Source organism: Gymnoscopelus microlampas (assembly GCF_963454915.1).
Source record: "Gymnoscopelus microlampas genome assembly, chromosome: 8".
NCBI classification, from domain to species: domain Eukaryota; kingdom Metazoa; phylum Chordata; class Actinopteri; order Myctophiformes; family Myctophidae; genus Gymnoscopelus; species Gymnoscopelus microlampas.
In genome coordinates this window covers 7,160,562-7,187,164 of record NC_139945.1, presented here as the reverse complement: position 1 = coordinate 7,187,164, position 26,603 = coordinate 7,160,562, and the positions used below count along the sequence as shown (strand labels likewise).

Here is a 26,603-nt window from a genome sequence, read left to right as displayed (position 1 = left end):
TAGATCTGCTATTTTCAGAGCGCAACACCCGAGTGCAACCAAACATAAAATGACTTGTCTTTTAGTTCTACTACTAGTCCCTCACTAACATTTTAGTCTAGTTTTTATTTGTATATGAAATTGTCAATATATTTAGTCATAGTTTTAGTCGTCATAGCTAAATAGCCAAGGACCCCTTGCTGAGAGAGAGATGAAGAAGGGACCCCCGCTACGTTGCATACAATTGTGTTGCAGATTAAACGTTTTCATAGATTCCATTAATAGCGTCGTTGACTATCATCGGTGTTGTGTAAATTCAAGTTTATTTTTCCTTGTAAATCTGCTATTTTCGGCTAATGTTCCTCAGAATAGAGATGCTAGGGCTCAAGTGGTTAATGAAAAAAAAAATCCTATCACAAAGATATGGCGGACCCCTTTGAGTAACTCTGAGGACCCCCTAGGGGTCTCGGACCCCTTGTTGAAGACCCCTGATGCACGGTATATATCTGCTGCAATGCTCACGCACCTTATGTCTTACCTCAGGTACTTACCGCACGGGATAGATATACTACGTGTAAATGATGTACATAAATTCCTCTTCTTCCTTTTATCTTTTCTGGAAATAACAAAAAAACGATGGAGCTTGCACCAAAAAAATCAATTTCACCCACTGTTTTACACCTGTAAACGTGTGATGCGACAATACAGATGATTCAGATTGTGTGTGAGCGAGGGTGAAGCAGTGTGATTGTCATACTAACGCCTCCATTGTTCCCCCCGCCGTTCAGATCGAGACCATCGGCGACGCCTACTGCGTGGCGGGCGGGCTCCACAAGAAGATTGACAGCCACGCGAAGCCAATCGCACACATGGCCCTGAAGATGATGGAGCTGTCGGAGGAGGTCCTTACACCCGACGGCAAACCTATCAAGGTGAGATCTGATTGGTGATGATATTAATAACCGAGAAAGCATCTGTGTCATTTTAGATACATAAACAGAAGTTTTTTCAGAAAACTCTTATTTAGAACAACATTTTAAAAATTGCAGATATACAAGCTCACAGCGCATCACTTCGTGTGGCGCTGCAAGCTGGTGCATCTGCAATTTTTGAATTTTGAATACTTTTCACCCAAAATTAGGTTTGTGTGTGGATTTTATAAATATTGAACAGATTAAATAAGAGCTTTGTGACTAAACTGGATGAGTACACTGGATCCATTGGAACACAGGTTCTTCATTCTTCCATCTCCTGAAAAGTAACCATTATCCATTAGCGCTGCTCATCATTATTTATTTATTTATTCATCAGGGACAGTGCACATTAATCAACATGTCAGTTTTTTACATCCACGTAACTGAGCCAGAGTTAGCCAGAGTTGGCTAATGTCCATCTGTAGTCCCTGAGCAGGCTGTTAAAAAATGGTAGTATAGTTATCCATACAGAAACAGACATCATCATCAACAATACAAGACAAGACATAGTACAGAAGACAAAACAATACAGTAAAATATGAAAAGAGACACCAGCGATTAGTTGAGCTGATAATTACCCATTATTTCAAATTTGGTTAGCTTTAAGCCATCTCTTAAGGTTGAATTTGAAGGTTAGATAGTTGGTGGTCTCTCTTACTTCTGTAGGGAGACTATTCCAGTGATGGGAGGCTCTAACAGAGAAGACTGTTTAACCAAACACACTCTGTCTGAATGGTACCTTACAGTCCCCTCTGGTAGTTGCCCTTGTTGTTCTGTCACCACTTTCTCTTCGCTCTATGAACTGTTTTAGTGGTGGAGGTGCAAGCCCATTTAAAACCTTAAAAATGAGGGCTCAAGGGCATAAAGGGCTCATGGGGTTGCAGGCCTTTCAACTATAAATGGAGTGTGTGGAACGCGTGTCTCACACTCGCAACATATTTTGAATATTAATTGCCTACTCTGCACAGTGCACCAGTGTTGCCAAGTCTGCTTATTATTAGCAGCTTTGGCCTCGTTTTCCTGTAAAGTCGCTTGTAAATCGTTGCTGTCGGGCAGAAACCATACTTGATCATACAGTTTTTGGAATTCGAACAGTTTTGGACATAATGTGGTTTCAAACTGACAGAGGCGAAATGTAGCTGCTTGTGGATTTTTGGCAAAGTGTAGTTGCTTATTTGGGCTTTTTTTCCCCACATGGGGCGCTCTAACGCAACTTAGGAATGATCCGCGGACCCTGTAAAATGGAATGGACGGATGTGAATCCAGTCAAAAAAACGTACCCTCCGTCCGCTCCAATGATCTCAAGGATCTTGAGAAAAAGGTCCATATCTCCATATCTTTTTACCGTGGTGAAAACGAGCCATTTTCGACGGGCGATCACTCTGCAATGGCAGATCGCGTTAGAAATATTATTTTTCCAGTCGTTAGACGGGACCCTCGACCATCGCGCACACACCCTTTGTTTACATCCGGATCATCGTGGAGGCTTCTACAGCTCTAAACAGATCAGCGTAAATGGTAAGGAGCGCTGGCACTGGACTACCCTGTTTTAAAAAACCTCTGGCACTTGATGTGTTAACTCTTTCATTGCCACGGACGGGAATTCCCGTCCGATTCATTTTTAATTGTTTTATAAAAGATTGCGCCTTTCTCTGTCACTCCTTTCATCAGGTTCACTTTCCACCCGGATCCGGAAATAATGTCATCTGAAAATGTCCGCTTCCGTCCACCTACTGTTTATTTATTTCCTGCAAACGGCTCTATCTTGAGTTAACTAGTTTTGCCCTGGTTTCGGCTAGACACCATAGTTGTAACGTGCTCTCACAAACGAAGGGAAAGCTCCGGTTATATTTTCTTCTCTCTGGACGATGAACAGAATCCCCTTTGTGTTTACCAACGGTCTGACACGCGATCATATATATCTAAATGTTCTGTGGCCAGCTGGGGGGGTGGGAAAGACGTGCATTTTTGCCAGTTTATGGTGCCTTTAGCGTGGCTGCGCCCTTGAAAGTTACCTTGCGGGTGAATTATTTTTCCTCTGCGGGTCGGGGCATGGATCCTGTGTGTGGATGGATATACATTTTCTGTGATCTGTTGAAAAGGTTATAAAACGCGAAAATCGCTGACAGTGGGTGAGTTTATTAATGAATATACTCTGGCAGTGAAAGAGTTAACCACTTTAACCCTACATCGGCTATTTGAAAATATCAGGTCTACAAGCTCACAACACGCTGTGAGCTTGTAGATCTGCTATTTAAAACAAACCTTTTTTCTTAAAAAAAAAAAATCTGGAATATTTCTTGTACGTTTTTGTGCCGTACAATTCTTGTACGGCACAAAATATTATTAGATGGGGGTCCGCAGCCAAATCTGATAAAATGTATAACTAATAATTCCCCTTTAGGCTAATTGATAAGATGTTGGCTTTCCACACGTGGAGACCCGGGTTCGATTCCCAGGTGTTACGTTATGTCCACACGTGCATTAGTGTTAGACCCATCAACAGTCATTAGCCTGCTGCTTAATGGGCCTGTTCATTTGTCAACTCCTCGTTCCCTTTCCCTTTCCTCGTGTCCTTCCTCCAATTCCTTTATTTCCTCCCTTTTCCGTCTTTGATATAATTTATTCATTGTTGTATCCCTCGCTCCTGGCTTAATTGCCTTAACAAGATGGGACCAATTAGCTGGAACACGGTTCACCTTTGTGCTCTTAGCGCTTCTGTTTGCGCCTCGCCCCAGGGATCAAGCTAATGGGTTATGTCGCGCTGCTGTCATCTGGCTAATGTGTTATTTTTCCATTCCCCCATTTTTGGGAGGGGGTTGCGGAGTGGGGGTATTATACTGCGGTGTGGAGCATTTCAGAGCAGCACAAGGTTAGCAGTCGTCTTCGTTGTTCGGTGGCTGACATCGATTATGAAGGTTGTGTTAACATAATGTCAGGGCAGCGATGAGACACACAGCAACAACGTGTACACAAGGACTCCATTCGGTCCTGTGTGTTTGTATTACTATACTTGTGAGGGCGAAATATCCCCACAAGTATAGTAGAATATGAGAAATAGACGTTGTGAGGACCGCTCACCAGTGGCGTGCACAGACATTTTGAGGGGCAGGTGCTCAAGTAAATTATACCTTTTTTTTTTTGGTCTGCTCTTTTTTCCCTCTACACCTATACCTCTTTGCCAAAAATAGCAGATCTACAAGCCCACAACGCCTCGCAGCGCGAGGCGTTGTGGGCTTGTAGATCTGCTATTTTTGGCTAAAGTTCTCCTCAGAAAAGGGATGCTAGCAGGTTTCGAGTGGTTATGGTAAAAAGAAAAATCATATCACGTAAAGATTTGGCGAACCCCCTGTAGTAACTCTGAGGACCCCATAGGGGTCCCGGACCCCCTGTTGAAGACCGTTGTAAACTGGGGAAAAAAAACTTTTTTTCCCTCTTTTTTTCAAAAGGGCACTTCTGGTCAAGAGGGCAAAGGGCAGGGGCTCTAGCACCACCTAGAGTCTATCTGTGCACGTCCCTGCCGCTCACAAGAAAAAGTATAGTTTTATGGGTTTTTTTTTTCTCTTTTTCATAAATAAGTTAAAAAGTAAAGATTTTTTGAGATACGTTTACAATTAGGACAAGGTTGGGATTAGGATTAGACATTTAGAGGTTCGATTTAGGGGTTGGAATTGGAGTTAAACATGGTTTATACTTAGTGGCGTGCCAGTGTAATGCACCGAAAAATTGCAGATCTACAATCTCACAACGCGTTGCAGTGAGACGCGATGCGTTAATAATTGCAAAAGTTAGAAATTGCAAAATGTATCAAAAATGGCATAGTAATAGAAACGTGTGTATGCGCACGCGTACGTGCCAGACAGCAAGCATTCACTCTTGGAAATGAAGCCAATAAGGAAGTCTTTAAAACGCTTCAGTTCTCAGTAATGGTCTTAAAGGTGACACTGATTCCCCTGCTCTCCGGCTACAAAATAATATTCCATTGGAGTCGATGGTGACTTGACGCGACTTTACACTTGGTTTCATTACAGTAAACATTACAGTAAACCTTCTCATAAGACTTTATGTTTTCAACTGCTAGTTTCAAGTCTTCTTCCCACAGCAGATATCGTTGCTGTCGGCAGAAACCTCTTATCTCCATATTCTAAACTTTGGTGTTTTTTCGTAAATTAACAGCCTATTTGATCATATACTGCAGCGTCACACAAAGGCATAGAAAAAGTAACAGATCTACAAGCTCATTTCGAGCTTGTAGATCTACTACTTTAGCTATTTTTGCATTTGAATCCTGAAAAGTAACAGTTCTGGACATTTTGTAAATTGACGTGTTGTAGTAGGCTACCTGCCAATGTGAACGCAGCATTTTACACTCACGATAAGAGAGAATAAACGTCTCGTGTCATAAGGACCAAGCTGTACCCAAAACAATTGATAGCAGGCCTGTGCCAGGGCACCTTGACTCTTGTAATATGCAAAGTGTCAGAACATTATCATAAGGACACAAAGGTTAACAACGTAATAGCAATAAAACAACGGTATAATTCTACCACTATTCTTCCTCAGCGTCATGTTGTTCAGAGCGCGCACACACACACACACACACACACACACACACACACACACACACACACACACACACACACACACACACACACACACACACACACACACACACACACACACACACACACACACACCGTCAGTCACGGCGGCAGAACAACAGCTGTGTAGTTTCCATGGTGACGGTTAGAACACGGTGTTGGGTTGTAATTGACATTTTTTCAATTCTTCAGCCCCGCTGCACTGCTGCCTCTACTGTGCATGTGCATGTGCATGTGCATGTGCATGTGCATGTGCATGTGCATGTGCATGTGCATGTGCATGTGCATGTGCATGTGCATGTGCATGTGCATGTGCATGTGCATGTGCCCCTGGGGGTGTGTTTGTGTGTGTCTGGTCGTGTGTGTGTGTGTGTGTGTGTGTGTGTGTGTGTGTGTGTGTGTGTGTGTGTGTGTGTGTGTGTGTGCGTGCGTGCGTGCGTGCGTGCGTGCGTGCGTGCGTGCGTGCGTGCGTGCGTGCGCGTGCAGCATTTGCATTCCCTGTCACCCATGCATGTGTCTCTCAACCAAGTAACCATACTCTGTGTGTGTGTGTGTGTGTGTGAGTGTGAGTGTGAGTGTGCGTGTGCGTGTGTGCGCGTGTGCAGTGCTCCAGGTTGTTTTCCAGTAAAGTGGACCTTCATCTCTTCTCAATGCCAACGGCAACTCATGATCAATTAGAACCGCTATACCATCCCCCCTTCCCTCGTTCTCTCTCCATCCCTCTCTCTCTCCATCACTCTCTCTATCCTTCTGTCCTTCTCTCTCGCTCTATCCTTCTCTCCATCCTTCTCTCCTTCTGTCCATTCCCTCTCCCCCTCTATCTCTCTAATTCTTGCTCATACCGACTCTATCCACTCGCTTTCCTTTTGAGAGTTTCAAAATAAAAAAAATAAGTCACGCAACAATATCTTCAGCAACACAGCATGAGTGTTATGGCTAGTGTGTGTGTGACGACCCAAGCGCACAGCAAAGAGGATATGTAAGTTAGGTGAAGCCCGTGGGCGTATTTATGGAAAAGAGTATTTTCGGGTGGAAAGTGGAGTTGGTGTGGATTGGTGGCTCCGCAGGTCGCCACAACTCAGTGTTGGAATCCGGGGTAGTGGAGAGGAGAGGAGACACAGGATCAGTGGAAATAATCACAAGGCAAAAAGCAACAGAAAGCTGGCACTGCAACTGCATGGAGTCAAACAGGCTGTTAAAGTGGCTGTGTAAAGCTAGACTGGAGAAGCACTACAACTAGAGTAAAACTACTCTAGGCTGCCCTGTACATTATGAGGTGATTTGTCACTGTTCCTTGTCCTCTCTGTGAAGGTGACTCTTCAGCCGTGGTTCTCAAAGTGGGTTCCGCGGCATGCGCTGCCAGGGGTCCTTTGAGGGGGTTCTTTAGGGTCCCCAGCAAAATAAGGAACTGTTTAACCCTATTTTATGCTTAAGAGATACAGTATAATACACGTCGCCATTCAACTCGAAACTTTGAAAATCACTAAAATGTTTGCATTTTTTCAAATATTTAACAACACAAATCTTCTCTTGTATGGGTGGGGGGGGGGGTCCCTGGCTGGCACAAAAGAGAGAGAGAGAGAGAGACACACACACACAGAGAGACACAGAGAGACACAGAGAGAGAGTGTGTGTTCAATCGCTATTGCACAACAAATAGGTCAGACTCGTACCACTGTCCACTGGTCCATGACCACAAATAGAATGTCCTGGCTTCAGCTCCTCTCTGTGTTATTATATGCTGTGCTATCGGTAACACTTGCTATGCATACCATGTCTATAATGCATTATAATCTGCTTATAACACTGTATAATTATACTGTAGTTATAAGAAGTCATAAATATTCATAACGATTTATAACAATAATCATAACACATTATAAAGCATTCTATAATGACTTATAAGGTCATGTATAAATGCATTGTGATAGGCATAACTAATTGCAGTATTTAGCAGTGCGTGCGTGCGTGCGTGCGTGCGTGCGTGCGTGCGTGCGTGCGTACGTGCGTGCGTGTCTCTCTCTCTCTCTCTCTCTCTCTCTCTCTCTCTCTCTCTGTCTCTCTCTCTCTCTCTCTCTCTCTCTCTCTCTCTCTCCCCTCTCCCTTTCCCTCTCTTATCATCTATGTGAAGGGGAGGAGAGTTAAAGAGACACTGTCCACTTCAGGCCATTAAGCACTCACCAGAAAGTGCTGCATTGTTATGCAAAAGAGCGAGAGAAGGGGAGAAACAGACAGACAGACAGATGAGAAAAACTGGGCAGACATTTATAGAAGGTGTGTTATGTAGGGAGGGAAAAGGCAGGAAAGGAGACACAGTTTATTTCCTATCCCTACAGTGTGTGTGTGTGTGTGTGTGTGTGTGTGTGTGTGTGTGTGTGTGTGTGTGTGTGTGTGTGTGTGTGTGTGTGTGTGTGTGTGTGTGTGTGTGTGTGTGTGTGTGTGTGTGTGTGTGTGTGTGTGTGTGTGTGTGTGTGTGTGTGTGTGTGTGTGTGTGTGTGTGTGTGCGTGCGTGCGTGTGTGCGTGCGTGTTATTTGTGTGTCATGTGAAACTATAATTGTTGTCGGCAGAGAAAGCAGACAACTACTCCTGCACCCCCCCCCCCCCCCAGGACCATGTGTCCCCCGAATGCTGACTCACAAAACAGATAGAGATGGAGGGAGAGAGAATGATGATGAGATGGAGAGAGAGACAGAATGGCAAGCAGGCAGACAGGCAGACAGGCAGACAGGCAGACAGGCAGACAGGCAGGCAGGCAGGAAGGCTGGCTGGTTGGCAGACAGACAGACCAGCACCACTGTCGCCCCCTTTCTTCTCTCTGTTGTTCTCCTTTCCTCTTTCTCCCTTTCACTCTGTCTATTTTTATCTCCCTCTCTCTTTCTCTTTCTGTCTGTCTGTCTGTATCCTCTCTCTCTCTCTCTCTCTCTCTCTCTCTCTCTCTCTCTCTCTCTCTCTCTCTCTCTCTCTCTCTCTGTGTCACTCCCACCCCTGTGTTGTTGCCATGACTACCTCACGGTGTGCTGGCACGCGCTCAGTGGCAGCGGGTTACCTTGGCGACGAGATGCTGAAATGGATCTTTCGCAATCTGCTGGGATCCACAGGCTTTAAACTATGCGTGTGTGTGTGTGTGTGTGTGTGTGCGCCTGTGCCTGTGCATCTGTGCCTGTGCGTGTGTGTGTGTGTGTGTGTGTGCGTGTGTGTGTGTGTGTGTGTGTGTGTGTGTGTGTGAGTGTGTGTGAAACATGATTTACGATTCTGTGCCCATCGGTACCTTGGACTGCGCTGAGTCGGCTCAAGCGAACTTTGCAACGTTCGGCATGGCGACTCACACGCTTTAGCTCGCTTGGCGGTGCCTCTCGTGGCTCGAGTTTGCTTGAGACGGCGCACCTCCGTCGCGGTCCAAAACTATACTTAATCGGCAAAAAAAGAATTGTCCGCGGTTGTCTGAAAAAGAGTGCCAATAGCGAGATTCAATCACGGGGGGTTGGGGTCGGCAATCCAATGCTTAAGGATGCACGCCACCAGGCCAGGTGCAAAATCAGGGATTTGGGCTGTATTAGACGCCCCCACCGTCCCCTCTGGAGGCGGAATCCTTGTTTTATCGTTTTTTCATTCAGCCAATCGCAAGGCAGGCAGGGCGGGGCTTGGTAGAATCTAGTTACCATTAAATAATACACAATGGGCGAATAGGCTCTATGCACAGCAGCCATATTGGAATGAAATTGGGACTCTTCCTTACTTCCTTGTTACCAATGATAGTAATGAGTAACGATTTACTCAACTCACGATGCGATTCGAATCACGATATTAGGTTCACGATACGTTTTTTCACGATTTTTTAACTATTATTTTCCAGACAAATGACCAAAAAATATTGTATTTATTTATTTCTCTTCCAGTATTTTCTTCTTTTCTTTTTACAATACTGTGTTTTCTCTTATCCTCTTCAATACAGTAGCAAATGACTGAAAACTATTTTTTTATCAATTCTCTTACAAAGATCCTTTATTTTCTTCTCTTTCTTTAACGCACCCTCGGCTGTTTGCATCACGATCATTTATTCACCAGTTTGAATCGATTTAAATCGATTTACGATATATCGTTACATGCCTAGTAATGATACTAAAAACAGAGCCATAATCAGTATCATTGGTAACACCTGTAAATGATGAGGCTATTTCACTGCCTGCTTGCCTGCCTGCAATGGTTTCATAGATTTAAAATAACTAAATAGGGACAATAGCAGATCTACAATCACACATTGTGAGCTTGTAGATTGGCTATTTTCAGCACTTTTAAAAAGTGCTTAAAGGGATATTTCACTTTAAGTTGCTTGATTCAGTATTTAGATATTTGATATTCATTTTATCAGACACGCCATCTTCCTATACAAACCCATTATAACTTCAAACTCCATTTGTTAGATTCATCAAAAACACCCGTCCTTGGTTCGGGTGACTCACCCTGCCCTCCTAATACGCGAGGGGGCCGTGTTTTTATTGTATTTAATTTTTTTTCATTTTTGAAAATAAATATTAAAAATACAATAAAAAAGTTAACAAAAAAACACGGCCCCCTCACGTATTAGGAGGGCAGGGTGAGTCACCAGAACCAAGGACGGATGTTTTTGATGAATCTAACACGTTAAAAATAGAGTTTGAAGTTACAATGGGTTTGTATAGGAAGGGGGCGTGTCTGATAAAATGAATATCAAATATCTAAATACTGCATCAAGCAACTTAAAAACGGTCTGGGGCGCTCACAAAAGCCTGAGTAGACGATAAAATAACCCAAAGTTGTTTTGAAAGTGAAATATCCCTTTAAGTGATTCATTCATAATACCTATGATGAACCAATGATCAATGATGTATCTATGACTCCAGGTTTCAACCCCATACGATGGTTACGGCAGAAATAGGCAAACAATCGGCGGAAATAGACAAACATCTGCTACTGTCACAATGCGCCCTGTTGTGATGAGTAAGTCGACTATTTTCGCAGAATGTTTGCCTATTATTACATGCCCATATTAGTGACTATGGAATGACATGAAAACATTTGTTGCAGCCCTATAGAGCTACCATCTATCTCTATTAAATGATATCCTCCTCTCCTCTCCTCTCCTCTCCTCTCCTCTCCTCCATGCTGTTAGTTAAGGATAGGTATCCATACAGGTTCGGTGCTGGCGGGTGTGGTGGGGGTGAAGATGCCACGCTACTGCCTGTTTGGGAACAACGTGTCACTGGCCAACAAGTTTGAGTCAGGAAGCCATCCCAGGTGTATCAATGTTAGCCCTACCACCTACCAGTAAGTACAAACAAACACACACACACACGCACACGCGTTGTGAGTAGGGTGACCACCCGTCCCAAAATTCGCGGGACAGTCCCGAAATTGGACCCTCTGTCCCGCGTCCCGCACAAGCAGAGCAATGTCCCGAAAATCAAAGATATGGGGAAAAAAAAATGATTTTTTTTTTTTAATAATGAATCGGTAAAATCAGGCAAAAATCAGAATTAAATAACATAACCCTAACCTAACCCTAATCCTAATCCTAAAACCGAAATAAAGAAAACAAAAACTGGAAAAAAAAAAAAACCATTCCGCCCAGAACCGCGGAAAAAAAAAAATGCGCGCGCGGGGTGGTCCTCATGCACGCGCGCGCATGTGCATGTGTCCCGCGAAACGGGTTCATCTCTCCCTCGATGGGCCTGTTTGAAGGTGGTCACCCTAGTTGTGAGCTAATAGATCGGCTATTTTCACTACTTTTGTGTGACGCTCTTGTATGATGTAGGGTAGGCCCAGGGCGTTAATTTGTGGCGGGAAAAAAAAAAGTTGAAATACGGTGATACAAAGTTTGACTTCAGCTTTTTCTTTGCTGTTTGTGTCTCTGTGTGTAAAACACAGACAGACAGACACTCTGTCTGTCAAAGCCGTGAGACAGTTCGGAGAGTGAGATCCCTCTGAGTTGGCCCGGTAACCGTTGTTTAAACATATTTTCTATCATCAAGGACACGCTCGTTTCCTTACACCTTTCTCACTCGACACGACACGTATCTAACGGTGTGTGTGTGTGTGTGTGTGTGTGTGTGTGTGTGTGTGTGTGTGTGTGTGTGTGTGTGTGTGTGTGTGTGTGTGTGTGTGTGTAGTAACTAATGATGTTTGTGGTGATGGGTCTTATCTTTTGTCTAAACAAAGCTGTGTTATTACACTAGAGAGATTAGGCTCTGCACACATGCATAGGCAAACACGCACGCACGCACGCACGCACGCACGCACGCACGCACGCACGCACGCACGCACGCACGCACGCACGCACGCACGCACGCACGCACGCACGCACGCACGCACGCACGCACGCACACACACACACACACACACACACACACACACACACACACACACACACACACACACACACACACACAGCGAACAACAAAGTAATCAGTGTAATTCAAATCATGTCCCCTCTCCTCTCCTCCCCTCCCCTCCCCTCCCCTCCCCTCCCCTCCCCTCCTCCCTCTCTTCTCCTCTCCTCTCCTCCTCCAGGCTTCTGAAAGACGAACGCGCCTTCTCCTTCATCCCTCGCTCGCGGCTGGAGCTCCCGGACAACTTCCCCAAGGAGATCCCCGGGACGTGCTACTTCCTGGAGGCGGGGACCTCCCACAGCCACGCCTCTCTGACCAGCTCGCGCTCGGCGCCCGCCTCCACCATGAGGAAAGCCTCCTACAACATCGGGACCATGTTCCTACGAGAGACCAGCTTATAAGGCCCCCGCAGAGACCAGGAGAGGCCAACGGCTAACGTGCTAATGTGCTAACGTGCTAACGTGCTAAGCCGGACTTGAGCCTTTGTAGGATCATGGCCCCACACACACACACACACACACGTGCACGTGTCCACCCTACATGGATCTATGGATATGCATAGGAGATGTGTGGCCGCTTGGACTTGGAACCTTAGAACCAAGATGTTGTGACATCTTTCTGCGGTGGAAAGCCATCGGGGGGGCCACAGCCGGTGGTCCCTGCTGGAGAACGAGACCCCCCCCCCCCCCCCATCTCCTCCTGGCCAAAAGGAGATATTAAAAGAGATGGCTCATAAGTCAACGAAAAGGTGTCGGAATACATCCTCAGATGGAACTCGTATTAAAATGTTTTGACGCGGGACAGTTTGGCGAGAGAGAAAAGGGTCGGAAACATTGACCTCAAGCTGGGTTACTATGACAGTCCTGGCTTGACCCCTGACCTCTGAGACCCCCCCCCCCCCCCCCCCCCCCCCGAGATACCCCCCCTCCCCAGCTGTTACCCCCCTTCTCCTTCAGGCCCCTCCTCCAAGTCCCCCCAGTGGTGGAAAAAGTACTCAAATTCTTTACTTGAGTAAAAGTATCAATACTGCAATATAGAAATACTCTGTTTCAACTAAAAGTCCGGAATTCAAAATTTACTTCAGCAAAAGTTCAAAAGTATTGTCATCAAAATGTACTTAAAGTACCAAAAGTAAAAGTACTAAAATGTTGGAAAATAGCCTATGTATAAAATAGGGCTAAAGTGGTTAATGTATGTTTATGGTTAATATCATAATTTATATCTGAAAAGTAACTAGTAACTAAAGTTTTCAAATAATTGTAGTGGATTTGTCTCTGAGATGTAGTGGAGAGTAGAAGTAAAAGTATTGGAAATTGGAAATACTCCAGTAAAGTACAAATACCTCACAATTGTACTTAAGTAAATGTACTTAGTTACTTTCCACCACTGAGTCCCCCCCCCCCTCTCCTTCAGACCCCTCCTCCAAGCCCCCCCCTTTCACCCTATGGTCTTAAGGGGCGATGTTACATATCGTTGCTGTCGGAGTGGAAACCTTGTCCATGTCCAAAACCGTTTACCTTTCAGGATGAAGGAACACAGAGCCTGTGTGTTCCAATGGATCCAGTGTGGGTATTATTTAGTCACAAGCTCTTTCTTAATGCTTTTCCTTGGTTTCAATATTTATAACACCCACAGACACACGTAACCACTTTCAACCCATGGCCTGTATTTGTCATTATACTATAGGCGAAAGAAATTCATGAATACAGAAGATAGCCAAACTACAAGCTCACACCGCGACACATTTTGTGTCATACGACAAAGTATAAAATAGGACAATAATTAGTGATAAACCCCATAAAATGTTTCTTCCCGACAGCGACTATGTGCAACTTTGTGTTTTTTTTTTAAGTAGTCAGTATCGCCTCTCTGCAGAGATGGAGGTACAGCAGTAAGACAGGTGAGGGTTATCATGTCAGTGAAATGGACAGAACATGGAGCCATTAATGCAAGGTTAAAGTCCCACTGGGGTCACCCATGATGATTAATGCAAAGCTTAAAGTCCCACTGAGATCACCCATGATTAAAAATCATGGCTCATAAAAACATATGCATTCATTTAAGGCACTTGTGTTAAACATGCATCAAGTGACACCCTATGTTAACGTCATTTTTTATATTCCGTTAAGGAGGGCAGATCCTTTATTATGGAGGTTAAGAGACTATAGGTGATGACCACTATAATGAAACAATGTTGGTTTAGACACAAGCCTGTCCATACATTTTTGACTTGACGATTAATTGTCATATTGTCAATAATTGCGATTTATCGACTTAATTGTGTGGCTTTAAAAGGCTTTATAAACAAATGTTTGCACGGGGCACTTAAATACACAAAGAAATAACCGATACCAATAAATCAAAATGAATAATGTATCATGGCCAAAATACGCCATATTTAATATTTTACCCTGAAAATGTGTTACAAGACCGATCTACACGCTTGTGAGCTTGTAGATCGGCTATTTCCACTGTTTTTGAAAATGTTTCAAAATGTATGAACCTTTCTCAACATGGAAGCGATTATGACGATTATGCAAAAATAATTGCGATTATCTCAAATAATTGGGATTAGGCGATTATGTAGTAATTGTGACAGGCCCTCACACACACACACACACACACACACACACACACACACACACACACACACACACACACACACACACACACACACACACACACACACCAGCCGTTCCAGCCGTTCTTCAGTTGTTCTTTGGGGTGGGTTGACGTGTTATATAGCACCACTGCCATACAAAGATCCTGGATCTTTAGAGGTTGTGTACTGGTTCTTGTTTAGGCACCTCAAATGGTTCTATACAGCACCATTAGACAAAGGGGTCTACATAGCACCTTTTAAGATGGGTGGTTTATTTTAAAACATGTTTTATGTCAAGGACTCCCATATTGACATGTATTTTTCATAATATGCAAGGTTAATACAAGGTTAAAGTTGATAAACCATTTTTTATGTTGCTGCGGACCCCCTGGAACCATGTATATAATATATAATATAATTCCATTGATCTAAACTGAAACGCAATCAATTGATTGATCATAAAAATAAATTACATTCAAAATTAGTAAGAGCAGCAGATCTACAAGTTCAAAACGCGTCGCTTCGCACCGTGTTTCGAGCCTGTAGATCTGCTTCTTTTGATTGTTTGAGTGAAGCTGTAGTATGATGAAGATGGGCATTAATTTAAGAAAAAACAACAAAAAGTTAGACTATGGAGATAAGAGGTTTCAGCCCGACAGTAACAATATGTGACCAAATTTGACTGGGAGACAGTCATCTAGCATTTTTTCATTCTCATTTTTTAATGTCATATGAAAGCAGGGAATCATAGCAACATAATGATATATTGGTTAATAAGATTGAGTGAATAGTTTTGAAACTACAGCTTGTAGAACTGAAGAAAACACCACTTGATATGTATATATTTTTTGTCAAACCCAGCCTCAACGCAATGATTCATTACCCACAGGACCATCAAGGTTGTAATTGGATTTCTTTTTAAGGACAACTTGACCTGATCTCAGATCCTATTAACTGCTTGTAACCCATGGCAACTGTAACAAATTGGAAATCACCAAAACAGCCATTTCACCACAGGTATGCTCTGTTTAGTACTGAAGAAAAAAGACGCATGCGCACATGTACAGCACACACGCACGCACGCACACACGCACGCATGCACTCATGACACACACACACACACACACACACCGTAACACCAGAACAGAGGGAGTGCTTCATTTATCATGTATTATAACGTTACTGTTGGGCAGAAAACTCTTATATCCATATTTTAACGTTTTGTGTTTTGTTTTTTTTTGTAAATGAATGCCTTACTTGATTATACTACAGCGTCACACAAAAGTATCAAAAGTAGCAGATCTGCGAGCTTGTAGATCTGCTACTTTTGATACTTTTCAATTTGAATCCTGAAAAGTAACAGCTTTGGACATACGTACGGAAATGAGGTTTCCACCCGACAGCAACGATAAGCAGTACATTCACCCTGCTAGAGATTCATTCTTTTTTTCCCTGTTTTTATTTATTGCAATTCCGCTGTGGAGAGTCACAGCTTTGGGGGTGGAAATCTTTCCGTCCAAAACGTTTACCAGTTACAATCATTTTAACCGCTTTATCCATTTATATGTTGGCTGCGCAAAAATATCAGATCTACAAGTTCACAGCATGTCACTTCGAGCTTGTACATCTGCCATTTTTTTTATTTTGGAATAATAACAATAATAATTTTGAATACTTTTTAAAAACCTTTTTTAACATAAATCTGGCACACTACATTTTCAAATTGGGGCCAGATACATTTAGATGTTGCTAAATTGCAATGTGTGTCACAGTAGATTAAGCTTAAATTCCTTTCATAGCCAATATAAGCAATAGTTTTTTTTTCTGTTGGCTGGTTGGCTTGACTGAAAGAAAACTACTTGAAAACAATTTTATACTTTGGATAGTTAAAAATATCTAGAACATTTTTGAACATTTCTGAATAACTTTGAAAAAATTGTAACAACACAAATCTTCTCTCGTGGGGGTTTCTGGCACCAACTATTTTCAGGGGTCTGTGGCCAAATACATAAATGTGGGAGTCCTTGACATGAAAATGTTTGATAACCACTGCCTTATAGTCAGGTTAGTTTGGCAAAAATGTTCGATAAATGATAGGCACGGTTCTTTGAATATAGATAAATAAAATACAAATATATATATATATTCATAATTCAGTTCTTGTGTCATTACCAATGGGGACTAAATTGCTCTGATGATAATTTATTTTGTAATATTAATTGCCACCTGGAAAGGGGAAAATAATTGTAGCATTATAGGGCCTTGTTCATATAAATCTCACTCATAACCCAGACACCATACATTCTGTATGGATATCATCACTGTCGGATGGAAGCCTTGTATGTTATTTTTCAGGAAGTGGAAAAAAGAACCAGTGTTCCAATGGATCCAATGTAGTTATTATTTAGTCACACACTCTTGTTAGTACTTTTCATTGGTTCAGTATTTATAGAACCCACAGACTCAGCACTTTCAACCTGGCGTCCATATTTTGGCCATGTCATTTTTGCTACGTTTGCTTGACACGGTCATAAGACGAAGTATAAAGTAGCCAGCCGTTCATTTATGAAAAAAAGTAAAAAGAAATATCACTCATGGAGATGCAAGGTTTCTGCTCGACGGTGACGATGGATTGAAGTGGATGGTACAGCAGGGGTTAAAAGTGATTTATGTTTTATGTTTGAGTGTTTGTATTTTAGAGTCATACTTCAGCTATGCATTATAGATGTATTAACAATGCTTTTACCCTCTATTTGAAATCATGAAAACTAAAAAATATGACAAACGGAGTAATATCAAGTTACCGTTGTATTGCATCCCGGAAAACAGAGGTTACATACAGTGAACTTACAGTGTTGCCTTTGGCAATGCTGATATGATATCAATGATTTTATATTATATAGTATAAAAACACCCGCAATACAAAAAAAGAAAAACACCACTTAGCATCCACTTTTACTTTTCTGATTAGCGCAGAAATAACTTCTAAGCAATTGCAACTATTGTATCATAACTATTACTGTCTGCTCTTTCTCAACCCTTTCAGAAACATTGTAGATTAGTTGAAAGGGCACACAAGGCATATAATTTTCTATTACACTTTTCGGGGATACATTCTTATGACACTAACAATCAATCGAATCTTAATTTCTCTGTAATTATTATGTCTGTTTATAGAAGGATTTCATGCACTGGGGAACAAATGTTGTTCCTAATCGAGCACCGATAACGTTTTTGTGGATTTTCTTTCTTTTTCATACTTTCATACAGATGTCCTACTGACTGCTTTCTGTCTCTTCGGCTATGTTCACACCAGCAGCCCAAATCCGAGTTTTTTTTTTGGCCTTATCTAATTTGGAATCAGATTGTTTTTTATCAAGTCTAAACAGCAAAAAAATAATTACTTGGAAACACTCCAACACACTCTCACTCCCAAAACGGCCTACAACGACTTCTTGGGACAAATGTGACCAAACGGCAAACGTTTTACGTGACGACGGGGGTCCCCTTCACGTCAGCTGACGCCGTCCCAGTCACTTCGGCACTCCTTGAATGCGAAAGTGAGGCACTGTCTACAGCCGATTCAGCGCCGTTTGAGTTAAAGACCGACACCGAGACCGACACATGACAGAGATATTGGTCAACGATGTCCGAAAACACAAATCGGATCTGATCACTTAACAAATAACAGCGTGGACATTCAGTCCTAAAGACCGGTTTTGCGAAACACAAAAAATCTGATTTGCCTGCGATTTGTGAACAAAGCCTTCAACACCAGCATAACAAAGTCATGTGCCATGTTCGACGTGAAACATAGAAGAAGGTAAAACATAAGAAGGAAACGTTGTGTGATTTCCATCCATATTTCATAGAAAGATGTTTTATCAGTGACATTACTGGCATCATTCTGTCTGTGGTCATGAATTCTCACACGTATTGTCAGAATGGTATTTTTTGATTGATCAATTTCTATGATAAAAAATAATAATAATACCATCCAGAAGCCTTGTCTCGTTGTTTTGTGTGTTCTGTCTGTCTGTCCAAAATGTCTTCAGCTCAACACTCTGAAAAATTCTACGTCTCTCCGGGACCAAAACGTATACATGAATGAATCAACTATGCCCTACTTCGAAACATTGTGAAAATAGCCGATCTACAAGCTCACAATGCATCACGATGCATCTCGATGCGATGCATCGTAGGGGAATTGAGGGGAAATTTACATTTCCTGAAACATTTTAGATTTTTCTTTTCCTTCTTTTTCTCCCTCTTTTAATCTATGATTAAAATTGTTATTGCCAATATTGCCAGTTATTATAGAAATATTATATTCCAGTCGGGTGAAGTTTTAGACCTTTTATTAGGAAAATTTCAGCAGAGCAAATAGCATACAGATCATGAGAAGCAGGCCTCCGGGCCTGCTCCTGCAGCCCCTCGGGGCACAAGCCTCTTGAGCACCTTTTACCAAGCCTCTTGAGCACCTTTTTTTTGCTATTCTAAATGGTCATATAAGGTATGTACTAAAGATAAGAGCGACACAATACAAATAGCTGACAGAGTGAGAGTAGCATGGGAGAAGACAGTTCAGCTGTAGCTGAGTTGGAATTAGCACATTTGTGTAAAACCTTGCTTCAATGAGATAACCAACAAATACACAATACTATCTATAAATTCCTGGCACCATACAGTCTAGCATTTGGCTAATTTCATTTTCCTATTTGTCTCATCTGTTTAAGAAAGTAGGTAGCTGATACAGTGCACTTTTACCTTAGCGCTAGGTATACTCTTCGTTGCTTGTTTTAGAAGAGAATGCACTTAAGACTCCCGGTGATTAGTAGTTTCCTTGCCTACCTATGTTGAATGCACTTATTCTAAGTCGCTTTGGATAAAAGCGTCTGCTAAATGACTGTAATGTAATGTAATGTAATGTAATGTAATGTAATGTAATGTAATGTAATGTAATGTAACCACTATTCTGCTATAATATTGTTCACTCTCACTCTCTGCTTCTGTTCCAGGCTGTTATGTAAATACACAACTGTTACCCTCCGTCACGCAACTGGAGGTGGCACAAACATGGAGCAAAGAATCAATTTGAAATTCCAGGGTTAAGTTGGGCTAGGGCTAGGGCTAGGGCTAGGGCTAGGGTCAGGGTTACCGGGCGACCAGGCCAACGGTGCCGGAGATTAGCTGGTCGCACATGGACAGGACACACGGACGGACACACGGACGGACACACGGACGGACGGACGGACGGACGGACGGACGGACAGGGGGTAAAACATACTCTCTCGCCATGCCTTTTGGCCTGGCGGAGACAATAAGAGGTCAAGGTCATGCATCGATCGCATTCTTGGACCAGAAGGTAGTTGACCGTCATGAGTTCGTTCCTCAGGGTCAGACATTCAACCACACTTCTACCAGCAGGTCCTCAATTGCCTCCATACATAGAGTTCTGCTTGATTTATACTTGAAAATAGCAGATGTACAAGCTCACAATGCACCGCAATGCGGCTTCGTCATTAATGTGATTCAATAACGGAACTCAGAGTCTCAGACTCTAGAATTAGGGTTAAAAAAGTCAAAGAAAATGGTCAAAATGCTCTAAAATTGCCATCCTACTTTTTTGATGTGTGTGTGTGTGTGTGTGTGTGTGTGTGTGTGTGTGTGTGTGTGTGTGTGTGTGTGTGTGTGTGTGTGTGTGTGCGCGCTTCAGACAGAGAGATACATTTTATCTTGTTTGTTCATCCTCATTTCAGCACCTCTCCCCTCTCAGTGGATTTGTCTCAGTGTCGTGACACTTTCTGATAAGTGAGCTAATTTTTCTCCTAACCTCAGGGCTGTAAACGTGCCCAGAGTCTATGCTTTGTCATGTTTGAGTGTGTGTGTGCTCGCGTGCATGGGCGTGCGCGTGTGTGTGCGCGCGTGTGTGCGTGCATGTGTGTGTTCTTCTATTACCATACTTGTTTACATTGTCCTGGTCCTCACAAGAGAAATGCCTGTTTTATGGTTCAAAAGTATTCAGAATTATGCTTTCAATTGGAGCACGTGTACTGTATACTCAAGCATCGTGACAACCAAACATCAGTATGTATTTGAAAAACCATTCTATTCCCTGACAGTCATGATACTGACCATGATACAGACATGATACTGACCATGATACAGACATGATACTGACCATGATACTGACTAGCCTGGCGTAGCTAGACTATATCACTGCGTGGATATGAGTCTGGTGCTTCCATGAGTTTTTTCCCCAAGGGGCGGGATCAAAACAATGGCCCTCGACGCAATTGGTTAGACCTGCAACCAACTACCAATTACAGTCTCCCATATTCGAATACTGGGCCCTGATTGGTTACACACGTCTTCTGGAGCAGGAAATGGATTCTCTATGGAGCGGTGCCAGACCCAAATCCCAGAGTGCACTTTTTTTTTGCACTCGCAGATTCATCTGGTCCCAGGCTAGATACTGACCATGATACAGACATGATACTGACCATGATACAGACATGATACTGACCATGATACAGACATGATACTGACCATGATACAGACATATTACTGACCATGATACTGACATGATACTGACATGATACCGACCATGATACTGACATGATACCGACCATGATACTGACATGATACCGACCATGATGCTGACCATGTTTATGTTACAATACAATACAATATTTCTCTTTGAAATGTAGTGGAGTGAAAGTCATGAGTATTCCAAATACAAATACTCAAGTAAAGTACAGATACAAAAAAAAGGACCCTAATTGGAGAAACACAGCGCTACAGTATCTGGTCTGAAAGCCTGTGTGAGGTTCTCATGCCTGGCTGTGTGGGCCCGGATACTGTGAAGTAATTTGAACTGCTGACCATGGTATCTCAGCATGTCAGAGTGACAGAGTGGAATTATCTCACACCATGTCATAGAGAGATAGAGAGAGAGAGAGACACAGAGAGAGAGAGAGAGAGAGAGAGAGAGACTGCAGGGAAAGAGGAAAATGACTCTACAAAGTGCTTGATGTCAGGTGTGTGTGTGTGTGTGTGTGTGTGTGTGCGTGTGTGTGCGTGCGTGCGTGCGTGCGTGCGTGCGTGCGTGCGTGCGTGCGTGCGTGCGTGCGTGCGTGCGTGCGTCCGTCCGTCCGTCCGTCCGTCCGTCCGTCCGTCCGTCCGTCCGTCGTGTTACTTTGAAGTAGGCCTACATCGAGAAGTAGTGTATGGGGTTAGACAGAGTAGAGAGGGGAGGTTGTGAGAAGAAAGTGTTGGAGTATTGTTTAGGTGAAATAAATGAGTTGACGTCATGAGAATGCTGCATGTGGCATCGTGTGGATTTCAAAGGATGTAGAAATGACGAAGATGAAGGCTTGGATTCTCTCTCCCCTCAGCTAGTGATGCTGAGTGCTTCACGAGGGGAGAGAGAACCGTGTGTGTGAGTGTGTGCGGGCGCGTGGTGTGACACGGTCTGCAAGACTGTAACATCAATACACACACAATAATGAATAATAAACAAGATGGCAACAGGGAATGTGCCAAAAAAAAAGTATGAATGCAGCTTGTTGCCTAGAAGCAGCCATGTTGGTCGAGTAGCAGCAAGGGCCGAGATTTAACCCATTAAGACCTGAGGCCGACAACGTCAGAGAGAGAGAGAGAGAGAGAGAGAGAGAGAGAGAGAGAGAGAGAGAGAGAGAGAGAGAGAGAGAGAGAGAGAGAGAGAGAGAGAGAGAGAGAGAGAGAGAGAAATTGAGAGAGAGAGAGAGACTTTCAAAACTGTTCAAAAATAGCAGATGTACAAGCTTTTTTATAGTAAACGCTAAAATCTAAAATGACACAGATGCTTCCCCGTTTTTTTAATGAGTGCTCCAAACAGGAGCCCAAAGTAGACCATTATGGTTACATTTGTACACTTGAGAGTTTCAAATGGATAAATTAACTCTGAGGATTTTACTATGGTGACTCCCTCACTCCACCTAAGTCATTTAAAACTTGGAATTCACATGAAGGCTGCAATCTAATTGTCCACTTGCATGTAAAAGGTCTAGACATTCATCAGACAGTCTTGTCCTGAAGGACTTACAAAGGACAACGTTTTTGAGTAAGTGCCATGATGAACCCTAGGCAACACACAGGGTATGTGGTTTTCTTGCACTCGAGAAATAGTGCAAGAAAACAATTATGAAGGTATGAAGTGATTATGATGGGAAGTGGAAATCAAACCTAGCATCTATCTAATTAACGTACTTGGCTTCTGTAAATAAGTAAACAACACGAGAGGACCTAACGTGAACTCTGGGTTTAAAATCACCAGGGAGTATGCAGGGAACAAACAAATTAAAGGTTATAATAGTTGAGCAGTGTAAACCACCTCCCTGATGGTCAGAGCTGATATGATGGAAGACGTACTGGGAGGAAGGAGGTTAACCTCCAGTGGGAGAACCCTCTGGAGCAGTGTTGCCAGATTCAGCGAGAGAAATGAGCAACCAGGTCTATGAAAACAAGCCCAACAGAAGCGACTAGGCCATATGAGGACCCGTAAACCTAAATACATAGACAATTTGAAAATAGCCGATCTACAAGCTCATAATGCGTCGCGATGCAACGCGTTGTGAGCTTGTAAGTCTGCTGTTTTCAAAGGAATCTTGGGAAAAAATTGAATATTTCTGAAACATTTTAAAAGCACAAATACATTTTCAGATGGGGGACAAATATACATACATTTGGGGTCCTTCACATTAAAATGTTTGAGAACCACTGAAGTAAACAACATTTGGTAGCCCAAATAAGCAACAAGTCCAAATAAGCAACTACATTTGGAAGCAATAATTAATTAATTATTAATAACGCTGTGCTTCCATTTGTATTTGTTCCAATCCACTTACGGCAAACCTTTCCGGCCGCGACCCCCCAAAATAAATCATATTTGAACTGGGGACCCCCCACCCTGACAAGCACTTGGAATTGTGTTAATTTACGAAAAAACACAAAGTTAAAATATGGTTTGTGCCTGACAGCAACGATATGATTGCCTGTTCAGATCATGGGTTTCTCTCTCCCCACCCACAGTACACAAATTGTGGAATTCAGTAGGCCTACTAAATCAAATCTAGGCCTAACATTTTTTGTGCCAGAGGTCCCTTGCAACAAACATTTTCAAAAGGGGAGTCTGTGGTAGCCTGGTAAACCCTAACTCCAGAAATCTCATTTCCATTTGATTTCTGGAGTGAGTCCGGCCTGATCGCCCATTCTGCAATATTGGCTGTGGGCTGGAGTTGGGCGGGAGTAATACCATTGACTGACAACCCCTTCAGCCAATGATCGTTTTTCCTCTTCAGCCAATCAGCAGTTCATTTTTACCACCTCCAGACTATGTGACGCAACCGGACTTTTGAGACGGCCATGCCCAAAATAGGTTGCCTTATTGGGATACATGCGTGTCACTCCCCGCCCCTGCCGGTTCTCTAAATTTATATTTTTAAATAGGCTCTGTCATGATTAATTGACCACGTATATGAAGTTAAACAACTAAATTCTATCCAAACGATATCTTAATAGTAAATTCTGTGCATCAAAAAAGAAGTTTGAGACCGTTTTAAAAACGAAAATAAGAAGTGAAGGCACTCGCACAAACAACAATGGCTGCCGTTCGTCTTTTGTCGGCTGCACTCAGGCTGCACTCGGCTTCATTCGGGCTCACTCGAACTCGCCACCTGATTGGCCAACTGTCGCTGTCAATCACAGAACGATGTGCGACGACGCTGATAGGCTCGTCCGTTTGGCGTACACAGCCAATATTGCAGAATTCAGGCCGGACTCACTCCAGAAATCAAATGGAAATGAGATTTCTGGAGGGAGGGTTTACCAGGCTAAGTCTGTGGCCCTAATACATGACAATGTTTGACAACCTCTGCCCTAAAGGATGAGGGCAACTGGGTGGAAATCATTACGCTCCTTTTGGTAATGGACATTCATTTCATATTGACTATTTCAAGCAATCCCCCGAATTCCCGCAGACGTTTTGTCGCCCTGCTCTGTCCTGTCTTATCCTCTCATCTCTCATCTCTCCTCCCTCTGTTATCCCCCCGTCCCAACGCCCCCAGCCCTGTCCTCTCAGACCTTGTATCCTGCGTATTATGTAAATATGCCGCCCATTACACTAATTGGCTGCGAGGTTTATTTCATGTGGAGTTATCGTCGCTGTGTGTGTGTGTGTGTGTGTGTGTGTGTGTGTGTGTGTGTGTGTGTGTGTGTGTGTGTGTGTGTGTGTGTGTGTGTGCAGTGGTGGAAAAAGTACTCAAATGTTTTACTTAAGTAAAAGTATCAATACTGCAATATAGAAGTACTCCGTTACAAGTAAAAGTCCGGAATTAAAAAATGTACTTGAGTAAAAGTACAAAGCTCACAACGCGTCGCATCGCGACGCGTTGTGAGCTTGTAGATCGTCTATTTTCAAATAGCCTAGGTATAAAATAGGGCTAAAGTGGTTAATGTATGTTTCATTATATCATAATTTATATCTGAAAAGTAACTAGTAACTAAAGTTTTCAAATATTTGTAGTGGAGTAAAAGTACAATATTTGCCTCTGAGATGTAGTGGAGTAGAAGTAAAAGTATTGGAAATTGGAAATACTAAGTAAAGTACAAATACCTCAAAATTGTACTTAAGTACAGTACTTAAGTAAATGTACTTAGTTACTTTCCACCACTGTGTGTGTGTGTGTGTGTGTGTGTGTGTGTGTGTGTGTGTGTGTGTGTGTGTGTGTGTGTGTGTGTGTGTGTGTGTGTGTGTGTGTGTGTGTGTGTGTGTGTGTGTGTGTTAGAGAGATTCCAATTTGCATGTTCTTGCAAAAGGCTGTGCACAAAATGTGCACGCGCACACACACGCGTTTTTGCTGCTTTTGTGAGGACAACAACATTTGAGGATGGTGATTTCCTGAATGCCATTTTTCATCTTTTTATTTAACTCTAAAGACTAAAGCCTGAGTTATTATTACTCAGCTGTACGGCGGTATTACTCACCCACCAAAAAAAGGCAATACACTCTCCTTCTACGAGCTCAGCTGCACATTGTGAGCTTGTAGATCTGCTATTTTCACTTAAAAAAATTGCGGAAAACAAAGCTAGAAAAGTAAAAAAAAAAACGACATATCAATGAGATGCTCTAATGCCCAAATCCTAAACTGTAATTGTCTAATCCTGATTATTTAGTTTGATACATTTTTCGGAGCAAGGTCGCGGCACATTTTCGTGTAGTTTATTCTGTCGCTCCTGGTGTGTAATGCTCGAAACAATGTTTTTTTAAAAGCACAAAATAACCATTTATCTTGTCCTCACAATGTCTATCTAACTATATAAATGGCGACCGACTTCCGCACCCTCGGTGAGGACACCCCACAGCTCTGTTATCGAATAAACAACGCACCGCCAGACCACATGTCGCCAACTGACTCGCCACGGCGGCCGCGCTGAATTTACGCGTCGCGTAGGGGACATCTCATTGCTCACTACACCTTTTCCACCGCGCAACATAATTAATTCTACTCACCAAATGTCGGACAAAACGGAAGGTGAATCACTTTCGTACCGTTTACCGTGCACACCACCGACACCGAACGCCGACGGGTTTCGCCGAAACAACACGAGCGGCCGCCATTGCACTCTGCCCATCTCCTCCACAACACCACACACGCAGCTCCTTTGCTTCAACCCCCCCCCCTTCTTACGTACCTCCTTTGTTCCACCCAGGCCGTTACTTTCACTTCACTCATGTCTCGATCACAATATGTCCGTCCTTCACGTGCCATGTTCATCCCAAACACACAAACAAACAGCGACGGCCACAGCACAGCACGTTGCCCAGGCTAATGTGGTAAACAAACCGTTCTAGGTTCATGACACCAAAGGACTCGACAGTGATGTCATCATTATGCAACCCGGAAGTACAAATACCAAGGATACGTCAGTGATGTCAGTCGGGTTGCCAGGCATGCCAGGTTCTCTAAAAACAAGCGCCAGAAACAAGCAACCACCTTCATGACAAAAAAAAAAACACCGTAGGGGTCCGCAATGTTCCAG

At 43.0% G+C, this 26,603-nt stretch overlaps 1 protein-coding gene across 1 annotated transcript in view; it reads left to right on the top strand.

Annotated features, from left to right (window-relative positions):
* The window catches only part of gucy1a2 (guanylate cyclase 1, soluble, alpha 2), a 72,207-nt gene extending 59,423 nt beyond the window's left edge, over nt 1-12,784 (top strand). Inside the window, exons 7-9 of the mRNA XM_084064081.1 lie at nt 768-911; nt 10,705-10,859; nt 12,102-12,784. Of these exons, the coding sequence (XP_083920207.1) occupies nt 768-911; nt 10,705-10,859; nt 12,102-12,321 (519 nt within the window). The 3' untranslated portion in view covers nt 12,322-12,784. The remainder of the gene's footprint in view (nt 1-767; nt 912-10,704; nt 10,860-12,101) is intronic.
* The last annotated feature ends 13,819 nt before the right edge of the window (nt 12,785-26,603 follow it).